General features: G+C 64.7%; 2 protein-coding genes across 3 annotated transcripts; both read left to right on the top strand.

Annotated features, from left to right (window-relative positions):
• The first annotated feature begins 50 nt into the window (after window positions 1–50).
• CAD (carbamoyl-phosphate synthetase 2, aspartate transcarbamylase, and dihydroorotase) lies at window positions 51–14,864 on the top strand. 2 transcript variants are annotated; one of them, XM_040597915.1, is made up of 45 exons: window positions 51–199; window positions 453–592; window positions 1,662–1,791; window positions 2,022–2,164; window positions 2,453–2,594; window positions 3,125–3,296; window positions 3,387–3,572; window positions 3,643–3,755; window positions 3,896–4,041; window positions 4,132–4,263; window positions 4,502–4,735; window positions 4,823–5,044; window positions 5,427–5,615; window positions 6,115–6,239; window positions 6,340–6,473; window positions 6,546–6,658; window positions 6,766–7,016; window positions 7,088–7,334; window positions 7,433–7,531; window positions 7,627–7,851; window positions 7,936–8,118; window positions 8,227–8,445; window positions 8,543–8,710; window positions 8,782–8,964; window positions 9,045–9,149; window positions 9,229–9,477; window positions 9,723–9,804; window positions 9,997–10,163; window positions 10,277–10,441; window positions 10,524–10,655; window positions 10,757–10,958; window positions 11,047–11,237; window positions 11,313–11,453; window positions 11,547–11,642; window positions 11,714–11,855; window positions 11,995–12,042; window positions 12,538–12,582; window positions 12,694–12,848; window positions 12,976–13,050; window positions 13,162–13,374; window positions 13,587–13,712; window positions 13,826–13,981; window positions 14,050–14,151; window positions 14,267–14,361; window positions 14,740–14,864. In XM_040597915.1, exons 1-45 carry the CDS (start codon window positions 115–117, stop codon window positions 14,840–14,842), a joined length of 6,771 nt encoding a protein of 2,256 aa, XP_040453849.1. In that variant the 5' UTR covers window positions 51–114; the 3' UTR covers window positions 14,843–14,864. The 2 variants fall into 2 exon arrangements, with proteins under 2 accessions (XP_040453849.1, XP_040453850.1); XM_040597916.1 differs by lacking the exon at window positions 11,995–12,042.
• Window positions 14,865–14,913: 49 nt separating this feature from the next.
• MPV17 (mitochondrial inner membrane protein MPV17) lies at window positions 14,914–23,745 on the top strand. Its single transcript, XM_040599367.1, has 5 exons — window positions 14,914–19,727; window positions 20,574–20,666; window positions 21,057–21,152; window positions 23,331–23,599; window positions 23,676–23,745. Exons 1-5 carry the CDS (start codon window positions 19,446–19,448, stop codon window positions 23,743–23,745), a joined length of 810 nt encoding a protein of 269 aa, XP_040455301.1. The 5' UTR covers window positions 14,914–19,445.
• Window positions 23,746–25,993: the final 2,248 nt, after the last annotated feature.

The raw sequence follows: 25,993 nt of genomic DNA, 5'->3' as shown, positions 1-25,993 counted from the left end.
CGTCGCGGGGGCTGTCCCGGCCCGGCCCCGCCCCGGATCCTGCCGCCACCGCCGTGCTGCACGCCCTTCGCTCGTTCGCCGCCGCGGGGTCGCCGGAGCGCACGTGGAGCCGCCATGGAGTGCCTGGTACTGCAGGACGGGTCGGTGCTGCGCGGCCGTCCCTTCGGGGCCGCTGGGGCCGCCGCTGCCGGGGAAGTGGGTGAGTGCGGCCGGGCGGGGCTGGGCTGGCATCGGGTCCGGGACGGCTGCGGATGTCGGGGTCGGCCTGAGGCCGGCGAGCGGCACCGAGGGGGGGAGGGTGTGTGTGGAGGGTGGGCCCGGGTCGGTACGTGGACCTCCGCGTGCCCGGCGCCCCGCCGTGGGGCTGGAGCGGGAGCTGGCCCGGGGCGCTGCGGGATGCGGCCGGGCCCGGCGTTCGGGGGCTCCGTTCCAGGCGCTCCCTGTGCTTGCAGTCTTCCAGACAGGCATGGTGGGCTACCCCGAGGCCCTCACGGACCCCTCCTACAAGGGGCAGATCCTGGTGCTCACCTACCCGCTCGTCGGTAACTACGGCGTCCCCCGGGATGAGACCGACTCTTTCGGCCTCAGCAGGGTGAGTGAGCCGGAACGGGGGCGGCGAGGCAGGCAGCGGGACAGGCAGCGGGACAGGCAGCGTGCGTGGGGCAGCACAGTGGGGCAGGCAGCGTGCATGGGGCAGTGTGTCCCTGGAGTACCTGGAGCTGCCCGGCCCAGCCACCCACATGTGCCACGGCGGGGTAGCGCAGGGCAGGATGGTGCAGGGTGCCAGGACGGGGTGGTGCAGTGTGCCGCGGTGGGCTGACATGGGATGCTGGGGCAGGGGTGTGCCGGAATGGCACGTGGCAACAGGTGCGGGTTTGACACCCGTGCTGCAGGGCACGGAGCCAGCAGTGGGGCCCAGGGTGCTCCAGCCTGCCATCCTCCTAGGAGGGGAGCAGGGTGGTGGGGGTGGGTGGGGGTTAGATCTCTGTGTGCTGGGGTTGGGTCGCCCTTCCAGCACATGGGGAGTGGGGCCATGTGTCTGTCCTCGATGAGGTCTCAGCCCCTCAGCCTCCACACTGGCTGTCCTGGGGCCGCCCCTGCCCGGGGGCAGAGTCCAGGCCCTGCTGTGCTGTGTTGGGCTAAGCCATGCTGACCCTGGGGGTCTACCCAGCCCCATCTTGCGTTGGCAGACTGGGGTTGCTACTGCAGCCCCACAGGCCTTGCTCCCGGGAACCAGAGACCCAGTCCCATAGGATGTGATGCACTGGCATGTCTGGGGCTCCCTGGTGAGGCTGTGGCCAGAGGGAGCAGCGCTTTCCAACATTCTGGTTCATGCCATGGCTGTGCTAAGCTGAGGGATCCTGGCCTCTGGGCAGGGGGCTGCCATCCAGCAGTACTTGGGACCTGGCCACCCATTCCTGGGAGCTCTACTGGACTCAGCCTCAACCTCATCAGGGCTGGGTATGGGATAAGGTGGGGGCAGCAGCAGCTCAGCATGCCGTGTGGGGTGTCAATGGGGGCTGGTCCTGTGCCATGGGATTCCTGTAGCCATCCTGCTGTGCCCCATGGGGATGGCCAGGCTGGGCACCCGCAGGGTGCACAGGGCTTCTCCCAGGATGGTGACCCCCCACCTGGCCATGCTGTCCCCTCTGTCCCCTCAGTGGTTTGAGTCCAGCAAGATCCATGTGGCTGCACTGGTGGTGGGCGAGTGCTCAGAGACCCCTAGCCACTGGAGCGCATCCCTCTCCCTTGACCAGTGGCTGAAGGAGCAGAACATCCCTGGGCTCGAAGGTGGGACTGGGGAGACTGTGGGGTGGGAGCTGGGGGGCAGCTATGGAGTGGCTGAGGGGCTAGGGTCCAGGGGGCAGTGAGCTCTGAACAAGACTTGTCTCTGTGTTGGGATTTGCCCCCCTGGCGATCGCTGTGGTGTTGACAGTTAGGGGGGATGATGTTGCTGGGGCGTGGGGTCCTGCTCGGGGAGGGACAGGGCTGTGGGGTTTTGTCTCATAGCCCATCTGCAGGGGTGGATACTCGGGCCTTAACAAAGAAAATCCGTGAGAAGGGGACGCTGCTGGGGATGCTGGTGCCGGATGGGACCCCCACGAAGAGCCTCTCCTTTGAGGATCCAAGCAAGCGGCACCTGGTGCAGGAGGTGTCGCTGAAGGTGGGGCTGAGGGGGCTGGCGCTGGGCTGGGGGGCACGAGGGAGGCCTTGTGGAGTGGTTGGGGGCCTTGCGCTGGGCTGGGGGGCACGAGGGGGGCCTTGGGGAGTGGTTGGGGGCCTTGTGCTGGGCTGGGGGTATGAGTGGGGGTGCCTGGGGAACTGGAGAGGTGGCAGAGGGGGGTGCCACTGGGTTGCGGGGTGGCTGGGGCTGCCGAGGTGCTTACTGTGAAAGGTTGGTCCCAGCCCGAGGGGCCGGGGTGATCTGCACTTGCCCCTCCTCCTCCTGCAGGTACCCCTTGTGGTCAACCCCGGTGGGTCGCTGCGCATCATGGCAGTTGACTGCGGTCTCAAGTACAACCAGGTGCGGTGCCTGTGCGAGCGGGGCGCAGCCGTCACTGTGGTGCCCTGGGACCATCCACTGGACACTGCAGGTGGGGTGTTGCTGGTTGGGGACATCCTGGGGCCCTGCCAAGGGTTGGGGAGGGGGGCAACAGGGTCTGGAGCAGGGGACATCTCCTTGGTTGGTGCTGGGGGCAGCAGGGAACCATGATCTGCTCTAAGGCACTGGGGAGCCTTGATGTCACCTTTCTGGGGGACTTTAGGGCTCTGGGCCCTTGGTGTGGTGCTGCAGAGATAAGGGGGGCATGGGTTCAGGGTGCCTTGCTGTGATTGGGGTGGGGGGCTCTGGACCATGGTGTCAGGGTGCCCTAATGTGGCTCTGCATGTGGGGCCATGGGGAGGCTGGGGGGGTCCTTGCCACCACCAGGATGGGTGTTGTGGGGTCAGGGCACCGTTGTGTGACCCTCCTGGGGTGTTGGGGAGCTGTGGGCTCAGAGTGCCTTGTTGCTAGGCTGCTGGTAGCCAGAGGGACCCTCTGGGGACTTGGAGGGATTGGGAGGCCCTGCTGTGGTCCTGGGGGACTGGGGAGCCCCGCTCTGACCCTGCTGCTGTCTTGGTGTAGACTTTGATGGGCTGTTCATCAGCAACGGCCCTGGGGACCCACGGCTCTGCCAGGAGACAGTGTCCAGCCTACAACGGGTGCTGGATGTGCCCCAGCCCAAGCCCATCTTTGGGATCTGCCTCGGGCACCAGCTGCTCTCCCTGGCCCTTGGCGCCCGCACCTACAAGATGAAGTGAGTGGCCATCTGGGGTGAGGGTCGGTGCAGGGTCCCAGCTGCCCAGGGCTGCCTGACACCCATCCTGACACCCATCCCACCACCCAGGTATGGGAACCGCGGGCACAACCAGCCATGCCTGCACAAGGACACACAGCGCTGCTTCATCACGGCGCAGAACCACGGCTTTGCAGTGGAGGCGGGCAGCCTGCCACCTGGCTGGGTCCCGCTCTTCACCAATGCCAATGATGGCTCCAATGAGGGCCTTGTCCATGAGCACAAGCCCTTCTTCAGGTGGGTGCGGGGCTGGGGCTGGGGAGTCCAACGGGGCATGAGGCCATGCCCTGCCTGACCACCTCCACAGTGTCCAGTTCCACCCCGAGCACCGTGCCGGCCCCACGGACCTGGAGGGGCTCTTCGACATCTTCATGGAAGCAGCAAGGGACCTGCGGAGCGGAGACGGCAGTGCCCGGACAGGTAGGTGTGAGCTGGGAAGGGGTGGCCAGGCCCTTGGCTCCAGGGCTGTGGGTGGGGGTTGTGGGCAAGCCTGTGGGGCCAGGGCTTTGCACAGGGGTGCGTGTTGCCCCAGCCCCAGTGTGATCCATCTTCCCCCGTAGTACGGGAGCGCCTGCGGGACTGGCTGACCTATGACAAGGCGCCAGCAGGGGACCAGGATGTAGCCCGTCCCCGCAAGGTGCTGATCCTGGGCTCCGGTGGCCTCTCCATTGGGCAGGCGGGTGAGTTCGACTACTCTGGGTCACAGGTGAGCAGCCACACAGGGCGCGGTGGGGGTGTCACCCAGGGGGTGGGGGCCTGGGGGTGCCAGCTGTGACCCCTCTCTGCTCCCCATAAGGCCATCAAAGCGCTGAAGGAAGAGAACATCCAGACAGTGCTGATCAACCCCAACATCGCCACGGTGCAGACCTCCAAGGGGCTGGCAGACAAGGTCTACTTCCTCCCCATCACCCCCGAGTATGTCACCCAGGTGAGCACCCTGGGGTGCCAGCTGGGTGAGGGGTGGTTTGGGGGGCGCAGGGGCAGCAGGGATGGGGGCTACCTGGGTGGTCAGTGGGTGTCTGGGGGTCTGTGGTGTGGTGGAGGGGCTGATACGTGGAGGGTTGTGGGGGGCAGAGGGATGCTTGGGGGGCAGCAGCAGATGGAGGGTGTGGGGTGCGTTCTGCAGGACCACTGTGGGTCCCTGCCCCATTGCCCGTGCCCCCTAGGTGATCCGGAACGAGCGCCCTGATGGGGTGCTGCTGACTTTCGGGGGGCAGACGGCCCTCAACTGTGGTGTGGAGCTCACCAAGGCAGGCGTGCTGGAGCGGTACCGTGTGCGGGTGCTAGGCACCCCTGTTGCCTCCATCGAGATGACAGAGGATCGCAAGGTCTTCGTGGACAAGATGGAGGAGATCGGGGAGCACGTGGCACCCAGTGAGGCTGCTGCCTCCCTGGAGCAGGTCCGGGGATGGGATGGGAATGGGGGGCAGCTCCCAGGCAGGGTGCTGTCCTCCCTGTTCCCAATGTGACCCTGTTGCTCTCTGCAGGCACAGGCAGCGGCTGAGCGGTTGGGGTACCCGGTGCTGGTGCGCTCTGCCTATGCCCTTGGGGGCCTAGGCTCTGGCTTCGCCAACACTCGGGAGGAACTGGTGGCACTGGTGAGCCAGGCCTTCACCCATACCTCCCAGGTCCTGGTGGACAAGTCCCTGAAGGGCTGGAAGGAGATAGAGTACGAGGTGGTGCGGGATGCCTACAACAACTGCATCACGGTACGGGGTGAGGGGAGACCTCCAGGCCTGCTCTGGGGGGAACTGACAGAGGAGTGGGTACTGGGAGTGTGGGGTCAGAGGCTCCCGTCCCCAGGAGGGCTCCTCAGTGCCTCTGGCTGCTGTGTGCCACTGAGAGCTGTACCCCTTGAGCCAGACCCCCAGTGCTTTGCTCTGGGTGGGCTGCAACAAGTGGGGCGTCCGAGGAACTTGTGTTCAAGCCCTGGCTGTGCAGGGCAGCCCCTGTTGGTCCTCAGGGCAGGGGAGGACATGGTGGGAGTCAGGAAGGATTCGCCTGGGGCAGCAGCAGCCAGGAGCACATGCAGGCAATGCATGGGGTGGTGGGTTCCCTCCCCTCAGCCTGTGGTGACCCCCCTGCTGCCAGGTGTGCAACATGGAGAACCTGGACCCGCTGGGGATCCACACGGGTGAGTCCATTGTGGTGGCACCCAGTCAGACCCTCAATGACATGGAGTACTTCATGCTGCGGCGCACGGCTGTGAAGGTGGTGCAGCACCTGGGCATCGTGGGAGAGTGCAACATCCAGTTTGCCCTGAACCCCGAGTCAGAGCAGGTTTGTGAAGCTCCCGCAGCTCCCCCTCCCGATCCCCCCAGCCAGCCCTGCCCTGGGGAGCCCATGTCCAGGTCCTGCCCTGCGCTAGCCCACGGTAGTGCGCCTTACCAGCCTCCCCGGGCTGCAGCACCTGGCATCCCTGGGGGCCAGAGGGTCTCACCGTATCGGTGGCTTGGTCGGCCCCGACAAGTGCAGCAGCGTACTGGGTCTTGCTTCCTCCCAGTGCTGTGGGTGGTGCTTGGGAGGTCCCTGCGTGGCTCTACATCCTGCTGCAGCTGTCAGCAATGTCTGCCCTTTCCCAGCCTAGCTGCCTGCCCTTTCCTAGCCCAGCTGCCCTTGCGTTTGCTCCCCATTGCTATTTGTGCCCACCATGTGCTAGCGACTCTTCAGTGCCAGCTGAGCACCGGGCAGCTGAGAGCTGTGCGGCCAGCACCCAGCCTAGTGCTGCAGGAGCTGCATCCTGCACTGCCCCACTAACCTGCCTGCCTGCTGCCTGCAGTACTACATCATCGAGGTGAACGCCCGGCTGTCCCGCAGCTCAGCTCTGGCCAGCAAGGCCACCGGCTACCCGCTGGCCTACGTGGCTGCCAAGCTGGCCCTGGGCATCCCCCTGCCCCTCCTCAGGTAAAGGCACCACTGTGGTGTAGGATGGGGTGCTTCCCCAGCTGGCCTCGCACCACTCTGGTGGGACAGCCCCAGTTACTGACCCCTGTCCCCTCCCCAGGAACTCTGTCACCAACTCCACCACAGCCAACTTTGAGCCCAGCCTGGACTACTGCGTGGTGAAGATCCCACGCTGGGACCTCAGCAAGTTCCTGCGTGTCAGCACCAAGATCGGCAGCTCCATGAAGAGTGTGGGTGAGTGCAGGGTGGACAAGTAGGCAGCACGGTGGGTGTGTGGGGTCTAGCTGCTCACAGCTCCATTGACAGGGGAGGTCATGGCCATTGGGAGGAACTTCGAGGAGGCTTTCCAGAAGGCCCTGAGGATGGTGGATGAGAACTGCGTGGGCTTTGACCACACTTTGAAGCCAGCCTCTGATGTGGTGAGTGCCAGGGGTCTGGGGAGGGTCTCTGCTGCCAGTGCAGTCCTAGAGGAGCGGTGGCTGTCTGCCCCCTACCTGGCCCTGCTCACCTCTCTCTGGCCGGGCAGGAGCTGGAGACACCAACGGACAAGCGGATCTTTGTGCTGGCAGCTGCGCTGCGGGCTGGCTACTCCATTGAGCGGCTCTATGAGCTGACCAAGATCGACCGCTGGTTCCTGCACAAGATGAAGAACATCACAGACCACGCAGTGCTGCTGGAGTCGTACCGTGAGGAGCAGAGCACCATGCCGCTCACTGTGCTTAAGCGGGCCAAGCAGCTTGGCTTCTCAGACAAGCAGGTGGCTCTGGCCGTGCTCAGGTAATTCAGGGAGGGGGTGTTCCCACTCTCTGGTCCAGCCCAGGTTCTGGTGCTCACCCTGCCCCTTGCAGCACTGAGCTGGCTGTGCGGAAGATGCGGCGTGACCTGAAGATCCTGCCAGTGGTGAAGCAGATCGACACGGTGGCAGCGGAGTGGCCGGCCCAAACCAACTACCTGTACCTGACCTACAATGGCACCGAGCATGACCTGGCCTTCCGCGAGCCCCACGTCATGGTCATCGGCTCTGGCGTCTACCGCATCGGCAGTAGTGTTGAGTTCGACTGGTGTGCAGTCGGCTGCATCCAGGAGCTCCGCAAGGTTGGCTGGGCTCCGGCACCCTGCAGGGTTGGGGAGCTGGGTGTCTCCAGTGAGAGCGGGGTGGCCCTTGGCCTCACAGTGTCCTACTCCCCTGGCAGATGGGCTTCAAGACGATCATGGTGAACTACAACCCTGAGACGGTGAGCACAGACTATGACATGTGTGATCGCCTCTACTTCGATGAGATCTCCTTTGAGGTGAGTAGGGGCTCTGCCTGCTGTGGAGCTGGGGTAGGGTAGGGGCTGCTGTGGCCCCTGTCCCAGCCATCTCCCTGCTCCATGCGGTGCTGCAGGTGGTGATGGACATCTATGAGCTGGAGAACCCCGAGGGCGTTATCCTGTCTATGGGTGGGCAGCTGCCCAACAACATTGCCATGGCCCTGCATCGGCAGCAGTGCCGCATCCTGGGCACCTCCCCAGAGGCCATCGACTCAGCCGAGAACCGCTTCAAGTTCTCCCGCCTGCTTGACTCCATTGGCATCAGCCAGCCCCTCTGGAAGGAGCTTTCCGACATGGAGGTGGGGGGCTGATGAGAGTGATGGGGCTGCCCCAGCGGGGACTGGCCCTTGGCTTGTCCCCTGAGGGTGCCATCTCTACCACAGTCGGCCAAGCACTTCTGCTGCAAGGTGGGGTACCCCTGTGTTGTGCGCCCCTCCTACGTGCTGAGTGGCGCTGCCATGAACGTGGCCTACTCGGACAGCGACCTGGAAAAGTTTCTGAGCAACGCTGTGGCTGTGTCCAAGGAGCAGCCCGTCGTCATCTCCAAGTTCATCCAGGAAGCCAAGGTCCATCCAGGAGACTGCCCTGGCTTTGGGGCACCCGTGCTCCCCATGAGAACCCTGTCCCCCTGTCCCAGTGCCGACAGCAGGCTTTGACTGTGTTCCTGCTTGCAGGAGATTGACGTAGATGCCGTGGCCTGCGATGGCGTCGTGGTGGCCATTGCCATTTCAGAGCACGTGGAAAATGCTGGGGTGCACTCAGGTGATGCCACGCTGGTGACGCCCCCCCAGGACATCACCCCTAAGACACTGGAGCGCATCAAGGCCATTGTCCATGCTGTTGGGCAGGAGCTGCAGGTCACTGGGCCCTTCAACCTGCAGCTCATCGCCAAGGTACCCTAGCTTGGGGAGCTGCACCGGGTTGGCACTGTGCTAGTGGGAGGACACTTTGTATCCCCACATATGCTTAATACCATCCCCTCTTCCCCAGGATGACCAGCTGAAGGTGATAGAGTGCAATGTCCGTGTCTCTCGCTCCTTTCCCTTTGTCTCCAAGACTCTGGGAGTGGACCTGGTGGCTCTGGCCAGCCAGGTGATCATGGGTGAGGATGTGGAGCCTGTGGGGCTTATGACGGGTACAGGCATCGTTGGTGTCAAGGTGAGCAAGGGCTGCAGAGCCTGGGCTGAGGCACACGGCTGGGCAGCCTCTGAGCCCCCTGCTGCCCCCAGGTGCCCCAGTTCTCCTTCTCTCGCCTGGCGGGTGCTGATGTGGTGCTGGGTGTGGAGATGACCAGCACGGGCGAGGTGGCCTGCTTCGGAGAGAACCGCTGTGAGGCTTACCTGAAGGCCATGCTTAGCACTGGCTTCAAGATCCCCAAGAAGAACATCCTGCTGACCATCGGCAGCTACAAGGTGCATGGGGCTGGGACAGAAGCTGGGACAGAGGCCAGGGCTCCCCTTCCACCCTCTGACTGACCCTGGGGTCATTGCAGAACAAGAGTGAGCTGCTGCCCACAGTGCGGACCCTGGAGAGCCTCGGCTACAAGCTGTATGCCAGTCTCGGCACTGCTGACTTCTACACTGAACATGGCATCAAGGTTGGGGATGGGAGTCTGGTGGGGGCCGGGGACACCCTCAGGGGAGGCATGGGACCATGATGGGTGTCGCTGCTGGCAGGTGATGGCCGTGGACTGGCACTTTGAGGAGGCAGACAGCAGTGAGGCTGGTGCTCGGGAGACGCAGCGTAGCATCCTGGACTACCTGGCTGAGAACCACTTTGAGATGGTCATCAACCTCTCGATGCGCAACTCGGGGGGTCGCCGACTCTCCTCTTTTGTCACCAAAGGGTACCGCACCCGACGCCTGGCCGTTGACTACTCCGTGCCGCTCATCATCGACATCAAGTGCACTAAGCTCTTTGTGGAGGTGGGCTGGGGTGTGCCAGGGGCTCAAGGGATGTGGGTGCAGGTGAAGGGAGCAAAGCAGGGGCTGGGGCAGGAAAGTCCTGTTGTGGATACTGTGGGATGGGGTGCTGTACATGGGCATTGCTGCGGGAGGGTCTTTTTTGGGGCGCAGCTCAGGCAGGCATCTTCATCCTGGCCCCGTTCCTGAGCCTGGGCCTCACGCGTCCCTGCAAGACAGGTCCTGCCTCATGGCTGCTGTCTCCGCAGGCACTGCGCCAGATCGGTGCAGCCCCCCCCTTGAAGATGCACGTGGACTGTATGACATCCCAGAAGCTTATCCGTCTGCCAGGTAGGTGGGACCGGGGCTGTAGCAGGGGCCAGGGACCCAGAGGATGCAGCACAGAGCTGGGGCAGCGCTGGGAGCAGGGCTGGGGGAATCTGAAGGCGCTGCAGGGAGAGGAGATGTTTTACTGTGCTGTTGGGGTGTCCTGTGTCCCCCGTGGCTGGGGGCTGCCTGTGGTAACATTGCCCTGCTCCCCAGGCCTGATTGACGTCCATGTCCACCTCCGTGAGCCAGGCGGCACCCACAAGGAGGACTTTGCGTCGGGCACAGCAGCTGCCCTGGCTGGGGGCATCACCATGGTGTGTGCCATGCCCAACACCAGCCCTGCCATCACTGATGCCACCTCCTTTGCCCTGGTGCAGAAGGTGAGGGACTGCTGCTGCCCAGTCTGATGCCCACGTCCCCTTCCCGGGTGCTGTGGTGCTGTCTGCAGTGGGGCTGACTCTGGCCTGGCACCGACCGCCCCTTGCCCCCACAGCTGGCCGAGGCCGGGGCCCGCTGCGACTTTGCCCTTTTCCTGGGGGCTTCCTCGGAGAATGCCAGCTTGCTGGGCCCCCTGGCCGGGGCGGCTGCTGGGCTCAAGATGTACCTGAATGACACCTTCTCCAGCCTGCGGATGGATGACGTGTCGCTGTGGATGGAGGTGAGGTGTTGTGGGTGGAGGCTGGCGTGGGGCTGGACCCAGCTCCTGGTGCCGGCTCCCACCATCCCTGTACTGCCCTCAGCACTTCGAGCAGTGGCCACGGCACTTGCCTGTCGTGGCACACGCGGAGCGGCAGACAGTGGCTGCCATCCTGATGGTGGCCCAGCTGTACCAGCGCCCTGTGCACATCTGCCATGTGGCCCACAGGGAGGAGGTGAGCAGCAGGGCCCAGGGGTGCAGCAGGGGGACTGCAGGCCCCCATGATGGGGCACGGGGGCCGTTTGGGGACCCTCTCTCTTACTGTGGCTCTCCCAGATCCTCCTTATCAAGGCAGCCAAGCAGAAGGGGATCCCAGTGACGTGCGAGGTGGCCCCACACCACCTCTTCCTGTGCCGGGATGACCTGGGGCGCCTCGGGGAGGGCCGAGCGGCTGTGCGGCCCGCGCTGGGCACCCGCCAGGACGTGGAGGCGCTCTGGGAGAACATGGACACCATCGACTGCTTTGCCACAGACCATGGTGAGCCCTGGGGGATGACAGCCGTGGGCCGAGAGCACGGAGTGGGGGCAGCAGCGGGTCCCCCAGTGACCACAGCCCCATCCCGCAGCCCCCCACACGCTGGAGGAGAAGCAGGGGCAGGAACCACCCCCTGGCTACCCTGGCCTGGAGACGATGCTGCCGCTGCTGCTGACTGCCATCTCCGAGGGTCGGCTCACTGTGGAGGATGTCATCCAGCGTCTCTATGAGAACCCTCGCAAGATCTTCGGGCTGCCAGCACAGGAGGACACCTACGTGGAGGTGAGTGTCTGCCTGCCTCCTCCCCAGATCCAGTCCCAGTGCTGCACTGCTGCTTCTGACCTGCTGTCCTGACAGGTGGACCTGGAGCACGAGTGGATCATCCCCAGCCGCATGGTCTTCTCCAAGGCCTGCTGGACACCCTTCGAGGGCATGAAGGTGAAGGGGACGGTGCGGAGAGTGGTCCTGCGTGGGGAGGTCGCCTACATTGACGGGCAGGTAAAGCCCCAGGTCACCCTTCCCCCTGTGTCTAGGGGAGTCCCCCAGCACCAACGCTTATCACCCCCAACCTCATCATTCCTATGGCTGCAGGTGTTGGTGCCCCCCGGCTATGGGCAGGACGTGAAGAAATGGCCCTCAGGAGCTGCGCTGGTGCCACATGCAGCCCCTGCCAAGGAGAGTGCGAAGGTACTGGGGTGTGTGGAGCTGGCGGGAGGGTCCCTGCCCTGTCCTGGCTACATCTCTGTCTCTTATTGCAGACCCCCGAGCGGCCCCGGCATGTGGCAGCCAGTGAGATGCTGCGCGGCCGAGCCTCCAGCCCCCGCCGAGCCGGCCCCATAGGCGAGGGGCGCTTCCACCTCCCGCCCCGCATCCATCGGGCCTCTGACCCTGGGCTGTCAGGTAGGGGGGTGGGGGCGAGTGGTGTGGCGTGGTGGAGTGTGGGGGGTGGGCAGTGGGGCTGCAAGCGTGCCGCCCCAGGGCCGGGTCTGGGGCCACGGCTGGGCGGCCCCGCTGACGCTGGCCCTTGTGTCCTGTTCAGCGTTCCGGAGGCTGGGAGCCGCGCACCGCCCGGGCGCCCGAGGCACCGGTAATGTCGCGGGGCGACTCACTCAGACAATGAGACGCGGCTGTACTAATGGCACTAACCGCAGCCGAAGAGTGCTTCCTCTCCCCCAGGTGCCGCGCTGGCCCCGGGCTGCCTGTGCCACCCTGGCACGGGCTCCTTTGTGCACCATGTGATGGGGCCAGGCACCACTGGACAGGGCACAGCTGCGCTTGACTGCGCCCCATCTGCCCCAGCCCGCACGGCACCTCGGGGACCCCTTGCCTGCCAGTGTGATTTGGGTTGCGTTCGATCGGGTTCTGTGGGGTGTGTGGGGAGAGGGGCACAGCACTGTGCTGGGGCTTGTCCTGCTCCATCACTGGGGGGTCACAGCCCCAGCATCGGGCCCTGTGGTGCTTTTGCCCTGTGCTGTCAAGTGCTGGGAGGGCTGTGCCACACACAGCACCCTGGGAGAATGGGGCCCAGGGTGCCGCAGCTGCCCGCACCCTCTAACATCACCGCTCCCCTCTCCCACCCCAGCTGAGGATGCCCGTGAAAAGGCCGGCAGGAAGGCAGCGGAGGCGGGTGAGTGCTGCAAGGGGATCTGGGGCCCATGGCAGGCAGGCAGGCTGAGTGACTGGGGGCCTGCAGTGAGACCCACCCACATGGGCTGACCGGCTGCTCTTGGTGCTGCAGATCCAGCTGGGATCCAGGACAGCTACTTCTACCCACTGGCCCCCCTCCCACGCCAGGCGTCCCCCCAGGGCATGTCCCACTTCCAGACCTCCACAATGCTGCACCCCCTCGTCGGGCAGCATGTCCTCTCTGTCCAGCATTTCTCCAAGGACCAGGTGCACAGGCTGGTGGTGGGCACTGGGGTCACGGGCACCCAAATAAGAGGAGGGGGTGCGTTGCCTTGCGCATCCCAGCACAGTCCTGGCACTGTGCACACCCCAGCTGAGCCGCCTCTCCCTGCAGCTATCACATCTCTTCAATGTGGCGCACATCCTGCGCATGCTGGTGCAGAAGGAGCGGAACCTGGACATCCTAAAGGTGAGCTGGGCATGGGGTGGCTGTCCAGACACTCCGAGCAAGGTTGAGGGGAGCCCTGTGGTGGGTGTAAGTGACCCTGGGCTCCCCAAGGTGATAATGTGGCACCCACAGGGCAAGGTGATGGCTTCCATGTTCTATGAGGCAAGCACGCGGACCAGCAGCTCCTTTGCAGCGGCCATGAGCCGGATGGGTGGCTCCATCCTGTCCTTCTCAGAGGCCACCTCCTCGGTGCAGAAGGGCGAGTCGCTGGCTGACTCCGTGCAGACCATGTGCTGCTACGCCGACGTGCTGGTGCTTCGACACCCACAGCCGGGTGCTGTGGAGGTGAGAGGGGCTGGTGGGGTGGCCGCATCCTGCCTCTGAAGGTGTTGATGTCCTGCCCCTATGATGGGGACGGTGAGCTGCGCGCCACGGGGCAGGGCTGTGTTCGCCAGTGGGTCAGGCTGGGCAGGTGTCAGGAACAAGAGCCAGGTCCTGTCACCGTCGGGCTGGTGGGGGCTGCATCCTGCCTGCGCTCAGCGTTGCTGTGCTCCCAGCTGGCTGCCAAGCACTGTCGCAAGCCTGTGATCAACGCTGGGGATGGTGTGGGAGAGCACCCCACGCAGGCGCTGCTGGACATCTTCACCATCCGCGAGGAGCTGGGCACTGTCAACGGCATGACGGTAAGGTGCTGTGGGCTGTGGGGGGTTATGGCTGCCGCCCCCACCACAGTGGAAGGCCCTCTGTGGGGCTGGGGAGCCATGGCACTGTGGGTTGGGCTGACTGCTCTCCCCAGATCACCATGGTGGGCGACCTGAAGCATGGGCGCACGGTGCATTCCCTGGCCCGCCTGCTCACCCTGTACCGCGTCAACCTGCGCTACGTCACCCCCCCTGGCCTCCGCATGCCCCCCGACATCACCAGCTTTGTGGCCTCCAAGGGCATCAAGCAGGTGAGTAGGCAAGCTGGGGGGGCTGGGGCCCTGCGCCCCCCTGGCCATGCTGACAAGTGCTGCCCCAGGAGGAGTTTGGGAGCATTGAGGAGGCGCTGCCTGACACAGACGTGCTCTACATGACCCGCATCCAGAAGGAGCGCTTCCGCCTGGCCGAGGAGTACGAGGCTGTGAGTGAGGGTGGTGCTGGGAGGGACCGGACCCCCCCCAGGTCTTGCTCTGGCAGCGGGGAGTGGCAGCCTGCCGCCCTGCCCGGAGCTCAGGGCTGTGTGTCCCCCCTTGCAGTGCTTTGGGCAGTTCATCCTCACGCCCCACATCATGACCCGGGCCAAGGAGAGGATGGTGGTGATGCACCCCCTGCCCCGTGTCAATGAGATCAGGTGGGGATGGGGGGGGCTGGAGTGTGGGGATGGGGGGACTTGGGGGCTCGGGGGCAGCTCTGGGGCGGGGTGGGGTATCTGCAGGGGGCTGCTCTGGGGCAGTTCTTGGGGGCGGCTCAAAGGCAGCTGGGGGAGGCTCTTGGGGGGGCTCAGAGGCAGCTGGGGGGGCTGTTGGGGGGGGCTTAGAAGCGGGGGGGGGGCTCTTGGGGGGTGCTCAGGGGCAGCTCTTGTGGGGGTGGCTCAGGAGCGGCTTTTGTAGGGGGCTCAAGGGTCCATCAGGGCGATGGAGGTGCTAGGCGGGGTTCGGGGGGCCTTGGGGCGATGGGGGGCGGGGCGTGGGGGTTGTCGTTACTTCCTCTTCTGACGTCACTTCCGCAGCGTGGAGGTGGACTCGGACCCGCGCGCCGCGTACTTCCGGCAGGCGGAGAACGGGATGTACATGCGCATGGCGCTGCTGGCCACCGTCCTGGGCCGCTACTGAGCCAATAAACCGCGTCACCGCGCCCTGTGTCACCGCCTGTGCGTCATCGCGCCGCGCCGCGCGGGCCATGGCGGCGCTGTGGAAGGGCTGCGGGCGGCTGCTGGCGCGGCGGCCGTGGGCTGCACCGGCGCTCACCGCCGGTAAGGGCCGCGCCGCGCCGGGGCCTGTTCCCCCCGTGCCCCTGCGTCTGGGAACGCCGGATCCCCAGCCCCGGCTCGGGGCCTTCCCTGCCCCCCGGTCCCCCAGCCCCTTCACCCCAGTAACACGGGGCCCCGTTGCCCTGCTGCTGTGGGCTCGGTCGCCCCCCGTGGGAGGCAGGGCAGGAGCCCCACGGAGGGGGGGCGGTGGAGGTCCCGGTGCCTCTGGTCCATCGTTCGTGGGGAGGAGGAGCTGCTGTTCCCCCTGGCTCAGCAGGGAGCAGGGGCTCACCATGTGTCCCGCTGGGTGAGGGGCCTCAGCCCCCTCCAGCTGCTTGAGATCTGCATCGGGAGGCTGCACTAGAGCTGGGAGGCCTGATGGGGTTGTGCCTCCTTCCAGCCCCCCGGAGAGACCTCCCACAGCTCGAGGCCTTACCCCAAACCTCTGGGTAGAGGCTGTTTTGGGGGCCCCCCCTCCTCCTGGGAGGGTGTAGATGCTGGGCCGTGGCGCTGGGGTGGAGCCCTCCTGACCCTCCCCTGGGTGTTTGCCAGTACTTGGCAGCAAAGGCTTTGGGTCGAGTTGGGCACAGAGGTGCTGCCTGGGGAGAGACCCTGCCCCTGAGAGGCTCCTTGGGGCCCTGCACAGGTAATTTATTCTCTCTGACAGTGTTGCTGTTTGAAGGGCTGGCAGCTGTCATAAATCTACCCTGGTACTGGCAGGTGCCTCCCCATGCCCCAAGGACACTCTCCCTATGCAGGCAGCTGATACAGGCAGGGATGCTCCTGACCTTGCTGGCCCTGGACTTGCGGTCCTGAGCAACAAGCATCTCTGTCTCCCTGCTGCTCATTGCTCCTGTGCAGGGCTGCTGGCTGGCAGGAAAATCCATCCTGCCTGTGCTGTAGAGCCATGCAGAGGGGTGTGCAAAGGAGGCTGGTTGGCAGCAGGGTCCCTGCCTGTTCTCCTCTGCACCCCCTGCTTGCAGCCTTCCCCACCACCCCTGCCACCCACCAGCCATGCTGCTCACAAATAACCAGCCTGGGATGCTGGAAAAACACAGCCTGGGGCATCTGGGGATGCCCTGCTGTGCTGGGGAACTAGTATGGGTGCCAGGGGGCTCCACTTACAGCCACTGGTCCTCCCTGCTGCTGCGGGCGGGGGGGGGGGGGGGGGGGGGGGGGCGGGTGACGGCATGTTGCTCTGCCTGCCAGGCTGCTGGGGTCCTGCCAGGCCACCTCACTGTTCCTGCTGTTATTTTTATCTGATTTGATGGAGTCTATTGCCTGGAACCTGCTGCATCGTGTGCTGCTGGGCTGCACATCCCCCCTTGATTCCTGGAGCGAGGCCAAGGTGGAGCTGGGAGGGCTGCCCAGGACCAGCCCTCTCCTTCCTTGGCAGCCTCAGCTGCTGCTGTAGCTGGCTTGGTGCAGCCCCATGCTGGCTCTGGGCTCCACCTCTGCCTGTTGCTTCTTCATGCTGGAGCTGGTCCTGCCATGCTGAGATGTACCCCTGTTCCCCCCTACTAACAGTTCCTCGTGGCTGTGGCAGCCACCAGCACAGGGCTGTGCCCATGGGGCTGCGCAGCCAGCCAGTACAGCTGCTCTGTGTGTGATAGGCCCAGTGCTGGATGTGGTTGCTGCAGCCGAGAAGAGGCTCAGGCTTGGTGGCTGGATGTCTCCCTTGCCTGCAGAGGGGGCCTGGGCCCAGCCCTGGTGGGAGCATAGCCATTCCTCCAGGATAAGGGCAGCCCTTCTGGAGGCTGAGCTTTCCTGCTTCCTTGTAGCTCCAGCAAATAATTACCCCATCCAAGGCTGGGCTTGGCCCCTTGCTGCTGGCTGTGCCATGGTCCATGTGGAGGAGGCAGACTCCCCCCAGCCCTGTGCCCCATGCTGGGCAGCTGCAGGGGGGCTGTGCAGATCCCAGCCTCCAGCCCTGCCTTTGCTTGCTGCTGGAGGAGCCCCCGGTGCTGCTGTTCCCCTGGGCAGAGCAGAGCCACTGGCTGGGTCTAGGCCGGGGAGGTTTGCTGGCAGTTGGCTGTGCCTGGTGTGCCCAGCTGCACTCACCCGCCGAATCGCTGTCCTGCCTGGCAGTGGAGCAGTGGGGTCAGGCAGGGCTTTGCCTCCTGCATCTCAGGCCTTGGGCCAGGATGCCAGCAGAGCCCAGGCACAGTGGGCAGCAGCACGTGCCCATGGCCGTGACCTTGCTGTCCCTGCCGGCGGCGAGCAGCCTTGTGCTCCTGTGGTGGCAATGCAATCTCCTGCTGGCAGCCGGTGAGGCCCACGGGGGATGCAGACGGTGTGGCCTACTTAGATTTGGGCTCGTTTCAAAGTCCTCTGACCACAGGAACAGCAACTTGTGGGATCGGCCAGGCACCCTGGGCTCAGCCTGGCTGGGGGCTGCGTGCTGCCTCCTGCCTGCCCGTGCACTGCTCTGCACTGAGCAGACGAGAAAGTGCCTCCTTGTAGCTTGGGTGGCGGCAAGCTGGGGAGCCCTCACCCTTCCCACCAGCTGCATCCAGCACTCCCGTGCAGGTGCGGTGCTACCGTGCGTGTTGGCTCTTCCCAAGCCAGGGCAGGACATGGCAGTGGTGGCAGGGCCTGGCAGAGCTGTGGGGTCCACCAGGGGCTGGTTCCTGTGTTCGTGGTGTGCAGTGCAGCTGGGGTCCCCAGCCCCGTGCTGGAGCTGCAGCAGGGCTGGGCAGGTACGCTGTGTGTGGCGAGTGGCACTGGTGCCAGCCTGAGTGAGCAAAGTCATTGCGAGAGACTTGATCCAGCCCTGCTCCCAGGCTTGGTCAGGGGTGCACGGACAGGTCTATTCCCTCACTGGCAGCGCTGGCATTGCTTTATCCCTGCCAGGCATTGTGCCTGGAGCCTTCAGCACTGAATGAGTAATGCCAGTGCCGCCGGCTGCGCTTTCTCAATGAGCGCCATGTGGGGGGAGCCTGCCTGTGCTTAGTGGGAAGGCTGCCTGTGGGAAGCAGGCAGTCGGTGCTTCTGCCATGCTGGCCTGGGGTCCCTCGCTTGCTGGCACCCCCTGCCCCTGCACTGCTGTGGGCTGGTGGAGGCCACTCTGCCATCACGGAGGGGTGCAGTAGCTCTCAGGGCCTAGGAGCAGAGCCTCAGCCCCTGGGGGCTGCGTTTGGTCCAGGGTGGGAGATGGAGCCAGGGATAACAGTGGCAGGAGGCAGTTCCAGGGGTGCGGCAGCTCCATGGGGCTGCAGAGATGGGGCCAGCTCTCCCAGTCCTGCCAGGGCATGTCCAGCCCGACTGGTCTTGGCTGAGGCCCTGGCTCCTGCCCAGCCTCTTGGGCTGTCTCCAGACTCTGCTGGGCAGCTGGGCTGGGCTGGGTCCAGCCACTGCCCATGGGCTCCCCGGGGCCACACTGCAGCCCTGGCCCGCATGGCTGGGGCAAGGAGCTGGGCAGCTGTTCCCACCCCTTTCCCCTCGTGCATGCTGGCTGGGGACGGCACAATCCAGCTGCAGGCACTGTAGAGGCGGCAGGCATGCTCCCCTGCCACGGCCTGGGGTCTGCAGCCCTTAGGCTGGGATGTGCTCCCTCTGGCACTGCTGGGGGCTGTCACAGAGAGACCGGTGGCCCTGGGAGGGAGGGAGGAAGGGCTGGGTGCTGCTAGTGACACGGCCAGGGCTCTGCCACCCCTTGTCCACGAGAAACCGCTCACAGAGACCTTCTGGGCAGGCCTGGCCCTGAGCTGGCAGTGCGGTGGGGGCTGCTGGGACCAGCACTTCCCAAGACAAGGGCTTGCTGGGTTCAGGGTTTCCAAGAATGGAGCAGAATCGCAGCAGGGCTGGAGTCCTGCCTGGGAACCATCCTGGGAGGAACAGCGGGAATAAGCAGGGAGCCCGCAAAGGTCAGGGGAAGGAGCACTGGGCCAGCCGAGTTGCGTCGAAGAGGTCAAGGGTGTAAGGATGGAGCAGGGGCTGCCAAAGGCCCAGCTGAGCAGCACTCTGCAGGGGATGCGCGCAGCAGAAGGTCCCTCACACTGATATGGCAACAAGGCGAGGAGCTGTGCCAGCAGCCAGGCAGCAGCGAGGAGCTGGGGCCAGCCCTGGCACCCAGCGAGCCTTACCTGGCTGGTGGCGGCGGTGGTGCTGCCGGGTGAGAGCGGCAGAGAGTGGCTTTCCAAGGAAGGGGATTGTAGTCAGCAGGGTTTGCACGGTGCTCGGGGAGAAGTTTCAGGCAGTGCAAGGTGTCAGGAGAGGCCACAGCGGGAGTGCAGGCAGCAGTGGGGTGGGCTCTGCCCCCGAAACCCCGGGTACTGTGGGCCCTGGGTGATGGATGAGCCCTGTGCCAGGGCTCTGGGGACACAGCACAGCTGGCCGCTGTTTCAGTTAGAGATGCTGCATCGTCCCAAGAACAGCCCAAGGCACTTGGCCTCTGCGAGAGGGCTGGTGCTGCAGGGTGGGAGTGGGCAGGTTTGGTGCAGGGCGGTGGGCAGCTGTGCACCGGGATGGGCTCAGTGGGGCCAGAGCAGGCTCAGGCCTTCCCGGCGCAGCAGCGCTGCAGGCAGGCAGGGCAGCGCTTGGGCAGGAGGAGCTGGCTGTCCGCAGGGTGCTCTGAGGTTGTATTCTGCCCCAGTGCACGGCAGCTGCCAGAGCAGGCTGTGCTGGTCACAGGGGCCCTCATGGGAGCTGGTGACATGATCGCCCAGCAGCTAGTAGAGCGGCGGGGGCTGCGTGGGCACAACGGCCCCCGGACCCTGAAGATGACGGCCATCGGCTTCTGCTTTGTGGTGAGTGCCAGTGTGCAGTGGGCACCTGGGCTGAGCAGCAGGCTTTGGGTGGGGTGGGATGGAGGGCTCTTTGGGCAGGGTGAGACCGTGCTGCCTGGGTGTCAGCTGGGTCATCCTGGTGCCACCTTCAGCAGCTGTGGGCAGAGCTGGGTCCCCTCGAGGAGGAGCACCCAGTTCCTACACCCAGCTATGGGTATGGGCACCCCCAGCTGCGCTGCAGGGTGGGATGGGGCTGGCAGCCTCCCCATGCAGCCTGGGCACCTGTGCCTGTCCCTGCTGCTGGTGCCATCCCTGGGGAGGTTTCACTTTGGCAGGAGGGTGACGTACACCCAAGGGTGCAAAACGTGCTTTGCTCTGCTGTGTAGGCTGAGGCTGGATCCTGACCCCTCAGCTCCCATGCTCCAGGCAGGGTGACATTGGGCCCAGTGCCCTGCACTGGCGGCTTGGGCGGGGAGCCCTGGGTGGCACTGGCACAGCCAGGGTCCCCATGCCACAGAACCCTGCCCAGTGTGTCAGATGTGAAGCCCTGCGGCTGCCGTGCTGGAGCAGGCCCCTGGCTGCCCCATGCCAGTGCTGGTACTGCCCGGCAGAGTGGTCAAGGAGGGGCAGGGGGGGCTGTGGGGGTCCCTGTGCCCACCCTACACGTGGGGGCTGTCCCATGGCGACACAGTGTTCAGCAAGGAGCAGCACAGCCCAGGAGGGGAGGCAGGACAGGCCCCGGTCCCTGTGTTTCAGGGCTAGGGCCGGGCCACGTAGCTAGCTCTGGAGACCCCCCAGCCCTGACAGCCTGTGGCCTGGGAGAGCGGGACAAGTAGGATGCTGCCCCTCACCATCTGGCTCCTGCAGGGGCCCGTTGTGGGGAGCTGGTACAAGATCCTGGATCGTCTCATCCCAGGGACCACAAAAGTGGTGGCTGTGAAGAAGATGGTCCTGGACCAGGTCAGTGCCACGTGGGTGAGGGTGCCTGCATGGGGCTGGTGCCGTGGGAGGTAGGTACAGCCATGTGTCCACAGGCTGGTTTCCATTCTGCTCCAAGAGCCCCAGCTCCTGAGGCTGGGGCCAGTACCAGTGCAGTGGAGGGTTGGGGTGTACAGGGTTGCAGAGGGGCCACCTTGGCCTGGGTTTGGACCCTTCCAGAGGTTCTGTGGTGGTGCCTGTACTTCTGTATGGCTCTGTGCTGGGGAGCAGCAGGCTGAGTAGCCCCAGGCCATCGGGCAAACTGGGCCTGTCCCCCCTTGTCCCACCACACACTCCCCTCACCCTGCATTGCAGACCCAGCTCCAAGCACCACAGGTTCCACAGCACTGGGCTCTGACTTGCCTCTTGCAGGGGGCATTTGCACCGTGTTTCCTTGGCTGCTTCCTCGCCATCACTGGAGCCATGAATGGTCTGTCAGTGGAGGAGAACTGGTCCAAGATCCAGCAGGTATGTGCTGCTTCCCTGGAGCAGCAGGGAGCTGTCATCAGCATGGGCATCTTGGCAGCTCCTCCCAGCATGCCAGCACTGCCGGCTGCTCCTATTTGTGGTCACGCCTGTGCCCAGGCACAGCCCCGTCCCAGCACTGACTGCGTGCCCCCAGCTCTGCCATCGCGCTCCTGTCCTCACAGCCTGACTTGTAACTCTATCGTGCCCCAGGACCTCAGGCACAGAGCTGGCTCCACAGGCACTCCACGGCTGGGGTGGGGAGGCATCTGCCGCACTGCTGCAAGGCACAGAGCAAGTCTTTGCCTGGCCAGAGCCCAGGGGTGCATGGGGCTGGCCCTGCCAGGCTCAGTGCTGGGTTCTGGGGCCTTGGGGGCATTGGGTGCCTGGTGCTGCCAGTCTCTGAGGTGCTGGTGTCAAGGCTGCTCCCTGTGGCACAGCTCTCCAGGGTCCTACCTGGGCTGGGGTGGCTGGGTGCCTGGTGCCATCCAGCTCCCTGCACGCTGTCTGGCCCCTCTCCTGGCTGCATCTCCAGACCCATTACTGAGATGGCTCCCATTAGCAGTAATTGCTGGAAACCAGTGCAAAAGCTGAGTCAGCGTGTCCAGAGCATGAGTTGCTGGGGAACAGGTGACCACCCACCATGCGGTGAGGCACACCAGGGGTGGTCTTGGGGCTGCCCAGGGTGTGTGGCACTGGCACTCACACACCAGTGATGTCTGCAGGGGCTGTGTGTGAAGGCCCCTCTGCCTCCAAGCTGTGAGCTGGGGATGTTGCCCCAACTGGGCCATGAGCTGGTGCCCCAGGCTGGAGCTCTGCCTGGGGTGCATCACCCAGAGCTCATTCCTCTGCATGGGTTCACCCATCAGGCACCAGCCAGCTGCCCACCATGCAGCAGGTATGTGTCGGCAGAGACCTTTCCTGCCCCTCATCTTGCACTGGAGTGCAGGGAGCAAATTCTGGGAAAGAATTGAGTTACCTCTTCTTTCTCCTGGCTTTGTGAGAGCAGCAACCAGGGTTCAAGGTGTTTTGAGACACCCCAGAGGCACATGTAGACTGGCCCTAGGCATGGGCAGCATGCCCGAGTGCTCCCATCCACCCTAGCTGCATCTCAACCAGGTGGTGCCATCTATCTTGCCTTGCCTCCACCAGGGAGACCGGCCAGGGCCTGAGCACAGTGGTGGGTGATTCCTGCGAGCTGTGGCTCCTGGCCGGTGCCCTACCCATGGAGGGGGCTGGGCTGGGGACCAGGCAACAGTGGCTGGCAGCCACCTTCACCCCTGGCTTGGGGCACATCCATCTCTTCTCACACAGAGGAAGCGTCAGCAGAGCATCCATCACCCCTGTGCCCGCTGTCCCCGTCCTGGGCTGCCGGCCAGCACTGGGAAGAGGCTGGGCTCTAGGCTGAGTCACAGCCAGGCTGGATGAGGGACTCATCCTGCTGCTGTGGGGCAGGGCTGCGGCACAGCCGTGGGTGCAGCACAAGGACAGGGTGGCTGCCCTGTCTGGGTGCCCCTCTCTGGCCGGGGGGGGGGGGGGGGGCAGGGCTGGGGGGACACGGGGTTGGATGGGGGCTTGCAGCCTGCACTGGGGAGAGGAGCCAACTGCCCCTACCTTGCCCACTGTCTGAATCTGCTGGGGGCACCCAGCTCACCACTTGCCCTCTCAGCACCTTATCCTGCCCCATGCCTGCCCCTGCTCTCCTGCTGGGCTTGCACAGGCAGGGCGGCATGTGGTGGCCTGCCTGTGGCACCCAGCATTGGTGGCAAAAAGGGCTCACGGTGGGGACGGAGCACTTGTGGCTACCTTCTCCCTGCCACTGCATGTGGACACAGCTCTGGGAAGGGTGCAGGCAGGCAGCAAGGGGCTGCGAGCACCCCGTGCCCAGGTGGAGCGGGTGTGGAGTTGGGGAAGGGGGATCATGGCAGGGGACAGTGGCCCCTCCACATGCTCCTAGCCCCTGCCTGCAGCCCTTTGGTTGTTTCCTTGGCTGCTTCCTTGGGTTGCTGGCAGCTCTTTGGAGACACTCCTGCACCATTCTTGCTGGTGCTGGGGCCTCCCTGGGGCTGTGCAAACGACCGTCCCTGCCAGGGCTGCAGGCAGCTGGGTGGCAGGGCTGGGCACTGGTGCTGGGTGGCAGTGGGGCTGCGCTGCGTGCTCACAGCCTCCCCTCTCTTGCAGGACTACATGGATGCCCTGCTGACCAACTACTGTGTAAGTGCGGTCAGCCGCTGCAGGCGGGTCCTCTGGGGCCATGGGGTGCCATGCCGGGTTCCTCCTCACACCTGTCCCCTGTCCCTCACCTCGGGGGCTGCCATGGGCTCAGTTGGGCGCCCTGAGCAGAGATGGGCATGGTGCTGGCAGGGCCTGTTCACTACTGTCTCCTTTTCTGCCCAGATCTGGCCACCGGTGCAAATCGCCAACTTCTACTTCGTGCCCCTGAAGCACAGGTAGTAATGCGGCCGTGGCCCCAGCTCTCAGGCTCCCAGAGCTTGTGGCTGTGGACCCTGTCCCCTCTGTCCCCAGGCTGGCTGTCGTCCAGTGCATTGCCATCGTCTGGAACTGCTACCTCTCCTGGAAAGCAAATCGGATGTGAGGTGGAAGCTGTGTTGCCTCCCTGCCCACCCTTCCTACGTGCTACTTGATTCTGCCCCACCTCCAGAGCCCTTGGAACAGGCGCATGTGGCTGTGGATGGGGCCAGGATATGTAGGGTGCTAGCAGCAGCCATCCCGCTCGCTCCTTGGGGGATCCCATTGCCTGTAACTACAGCCCTCACCACTCCAGGGATGCACAGAGGAGACAGTGACGCCATGGTCACCTCGGGGTTGCTCTGGGTCTGACAGCCTGCTATGCCATGGGGCAGCTCTGCCCCTTGAAATGCTCCTCCATCTGTGTTCACTCCTCTCTTTGGCCCCTGGCCCTGCCCACAAGGTGCTCCTGCCCTGAGCATTGCTCTGTTCATCCCCAGCAGCACACCCCGGGGGGTGAGAAGCAGGAGTGGTGCTGGGCTGGTGCGGGTGCAAGCCCTGGGCTGACAATGCCGTGGGTTGGGCACTGCACCACTTGGAACCAGGGTCCCCGTGCTGCTGAGGGGCTGCCCTGTCCCAGGCTGCCAGCCCCGTGCCTGCAAGCCCCCGCCGTCGCAGGCCAGCTGTGCTGCCCCAAAGTGTGGTTTGCTGTATCTCTGCTGCAGACACTTGGAGCACCCAATAAATGGCGTTTTTCACTCTTGATTCTCATGACACGAGCTCATAGCTCTCTGATATGTTCTCAGACCGATCATTCCTTTGCTTGTGGAGCTGCTGGCAGCTTCCCTGTGCCCTCGGTGGGGTGTGGACCCAGCCAGCGGGCAAGCGAGCACAGCCTTGGGGCAGATTGACGGCTCCACACTCTGCCTCCTCCCCAAGGAGCCGAGTGTGCGGCTGTGGTGCTAGCATTGTCCCTGGGTCTGGGGCACCGCAGTGCTGAGTGGCATAGGTTGCTGGGTCGCTGGGGATGGGCAATCCCAGCTGCCTCGATGAGGGGAGGGGGTCTGGCAGAGGGAAGGTGGTGGCTTAGGGGGTCACCAGGTGCCACTGTGGCTGTTCCATGAGGTGTGCTAGGCAGTGGGACAGGGTGAGCTGTACCCAGGTGGCACAGGCGCTGGGTGCAGGATCCTCCTGGGGCTCACAGCATTCTCAGAGCTGGGCATCAATGGGGAGGATGCAGGAAGGGTCTGGGTGAGGGCTGGAGCTGGGGCTGTGACAAGGCCACATCTACCTGTGCCTTGTCTAAGACAAGCCTGCCTGTCCTGCCTACAATCCCCACAACGCTGCTGCCTGCCTGCATTGCTGCCTCATGGGGATGTACATCCAGGCACATCCTACAGTGGCAGTGAGCAGACACAATCCAGGTCACGCAGTGCCTGCCCAGCACATCCTGTCCTGGGTCTCCAGAGCAGAGCTGATGGGACCATGGTGGTTAATCCCACCGGGGGTCCTGAGCCCTGTCCCCCTCAACTGTGCTGCCACAGCCCCAAGCAACTGGTCAGAGCCATCCCTGTGCACTGCCAGCACCAGGTCGTACTCTGCCAACCAGCTGCTGTCGTGGCACTCACCGAGGGCAGAGCACTGACCTTCCTCCCTCCAGTTCACACAGAACCTGCTCCACGCTGCCCTCGCACACCAGCTGGGCAGGGGCTGGCCCTGCTGTGGCCCTGGCTGTGGGTGCAGTTCCAGGCATATGGGTGCAACCCAAAGCACAGAGGAACCAAAACTTGCGCAGGACCCTGGTGCACTGTGCCAAGGATGGAAGTCTTCAGGAAGGGGCTACAGCTGCAGCCAACCTGACAGCGCGGTGGAGCAGCTCTGGGCTGTGTGGCTTGGCCATGCACTGGGCCTGTGTACAGACAGCACTGGGGCTGTGGGAGGCTAGTGCCTCAGGCACCATGTTGGGCTGTGGGGCTCAGCCCAGGCTCTCCCCATCCTGCAGGGTGGGCGCTGTTGGCCAGAGGCTGTGAATGGCAGGAGTCTGCAGCCCTGATGCACTAGGCAGCTCCATCCAGGGGTGCAGGAGGCCTTGATGTGTTGGCAGTGAGTGAGCTGCAAGCATGGCATGAACTTGTCCCCAGGAGCAGCCAGCCACATTGCATGGGGGCTGCCAGGGCATGGGGGATTGAGCCCAGCCCCTGCTGAGGGCTCTGCCCTGGAGCTGCAGGGAGGTGGTGCCAGGTGCCAGCCTTCACGCCAGATCCACATCACAGGTGCATGGCACCGTGTGCTGCCTCACTGTGGGCAGGGCTGTGCCCCACCACCCCTGTGCAGCCCAGTGTGGGATGTGCTGTGCGAGGGGCCAGGCTGTGCCT

This window comes from Falco naumanni, chromosome 6 (genome assembly GCF_017639655.2).
Source record: "Falco naumanni isolate bFalNau1 chromosome 6, bFalNau1.pat, whole genome shotgun sequence".
NCBI lineage: Eukaryota > Metazoa > Chordata > Aves > Falconiformes > Falconidae > Falco > Falco naumanni.
Note: the sequence above shows the minus strand (reverse complement) of the source record. Positions and strands in the feature narration are given on the sequence as shown.

Coding starts and splice junctions, on each gene's coding strand:
- CAD (XM_040597915.1), top strand. CDS start 115: ATGGAGTGCCTGGTACTGCAGGACGGGTCGGTGCTGCGCGGCCGTCCC. Junction 2,165..2,452: donor TGCAGGAGGTGTCGCTGAAG/GTGGGGCTGAGG, acceptor CTCCTCCTGCAG/GTACCCCTTGTGGTCAACCC. Junction 5,616..6,114: donor TGAACCCCGAGTCAGAGCAG/GTTTGTGAAGCT, acceptor TGCTGCCTGCAG/TACTACATCATCGAGGTGAA.
- MPV17 (XM_040599367.1), top strand. CDS start 19,446: ATGGGCTCAGTGGGGCCAGAGCAGGCTCAGGCCTTCCCGGCGCAGCAG. Junction 21,153..23,330: donor ACTGGTCCAAGATCCAGCAG/GTATGTGCTGCT, acceptor CCTCTCTTGCAG/GACTACATGGATGCCCTGCT. Junction 23,600..23,675: donor TTCGTGCCCCTGAAGCACAG/GTAGTAATGCGG, acceptor CTCTGTCCCCAG/GCTGGCTGTCGTCCAGTGCA.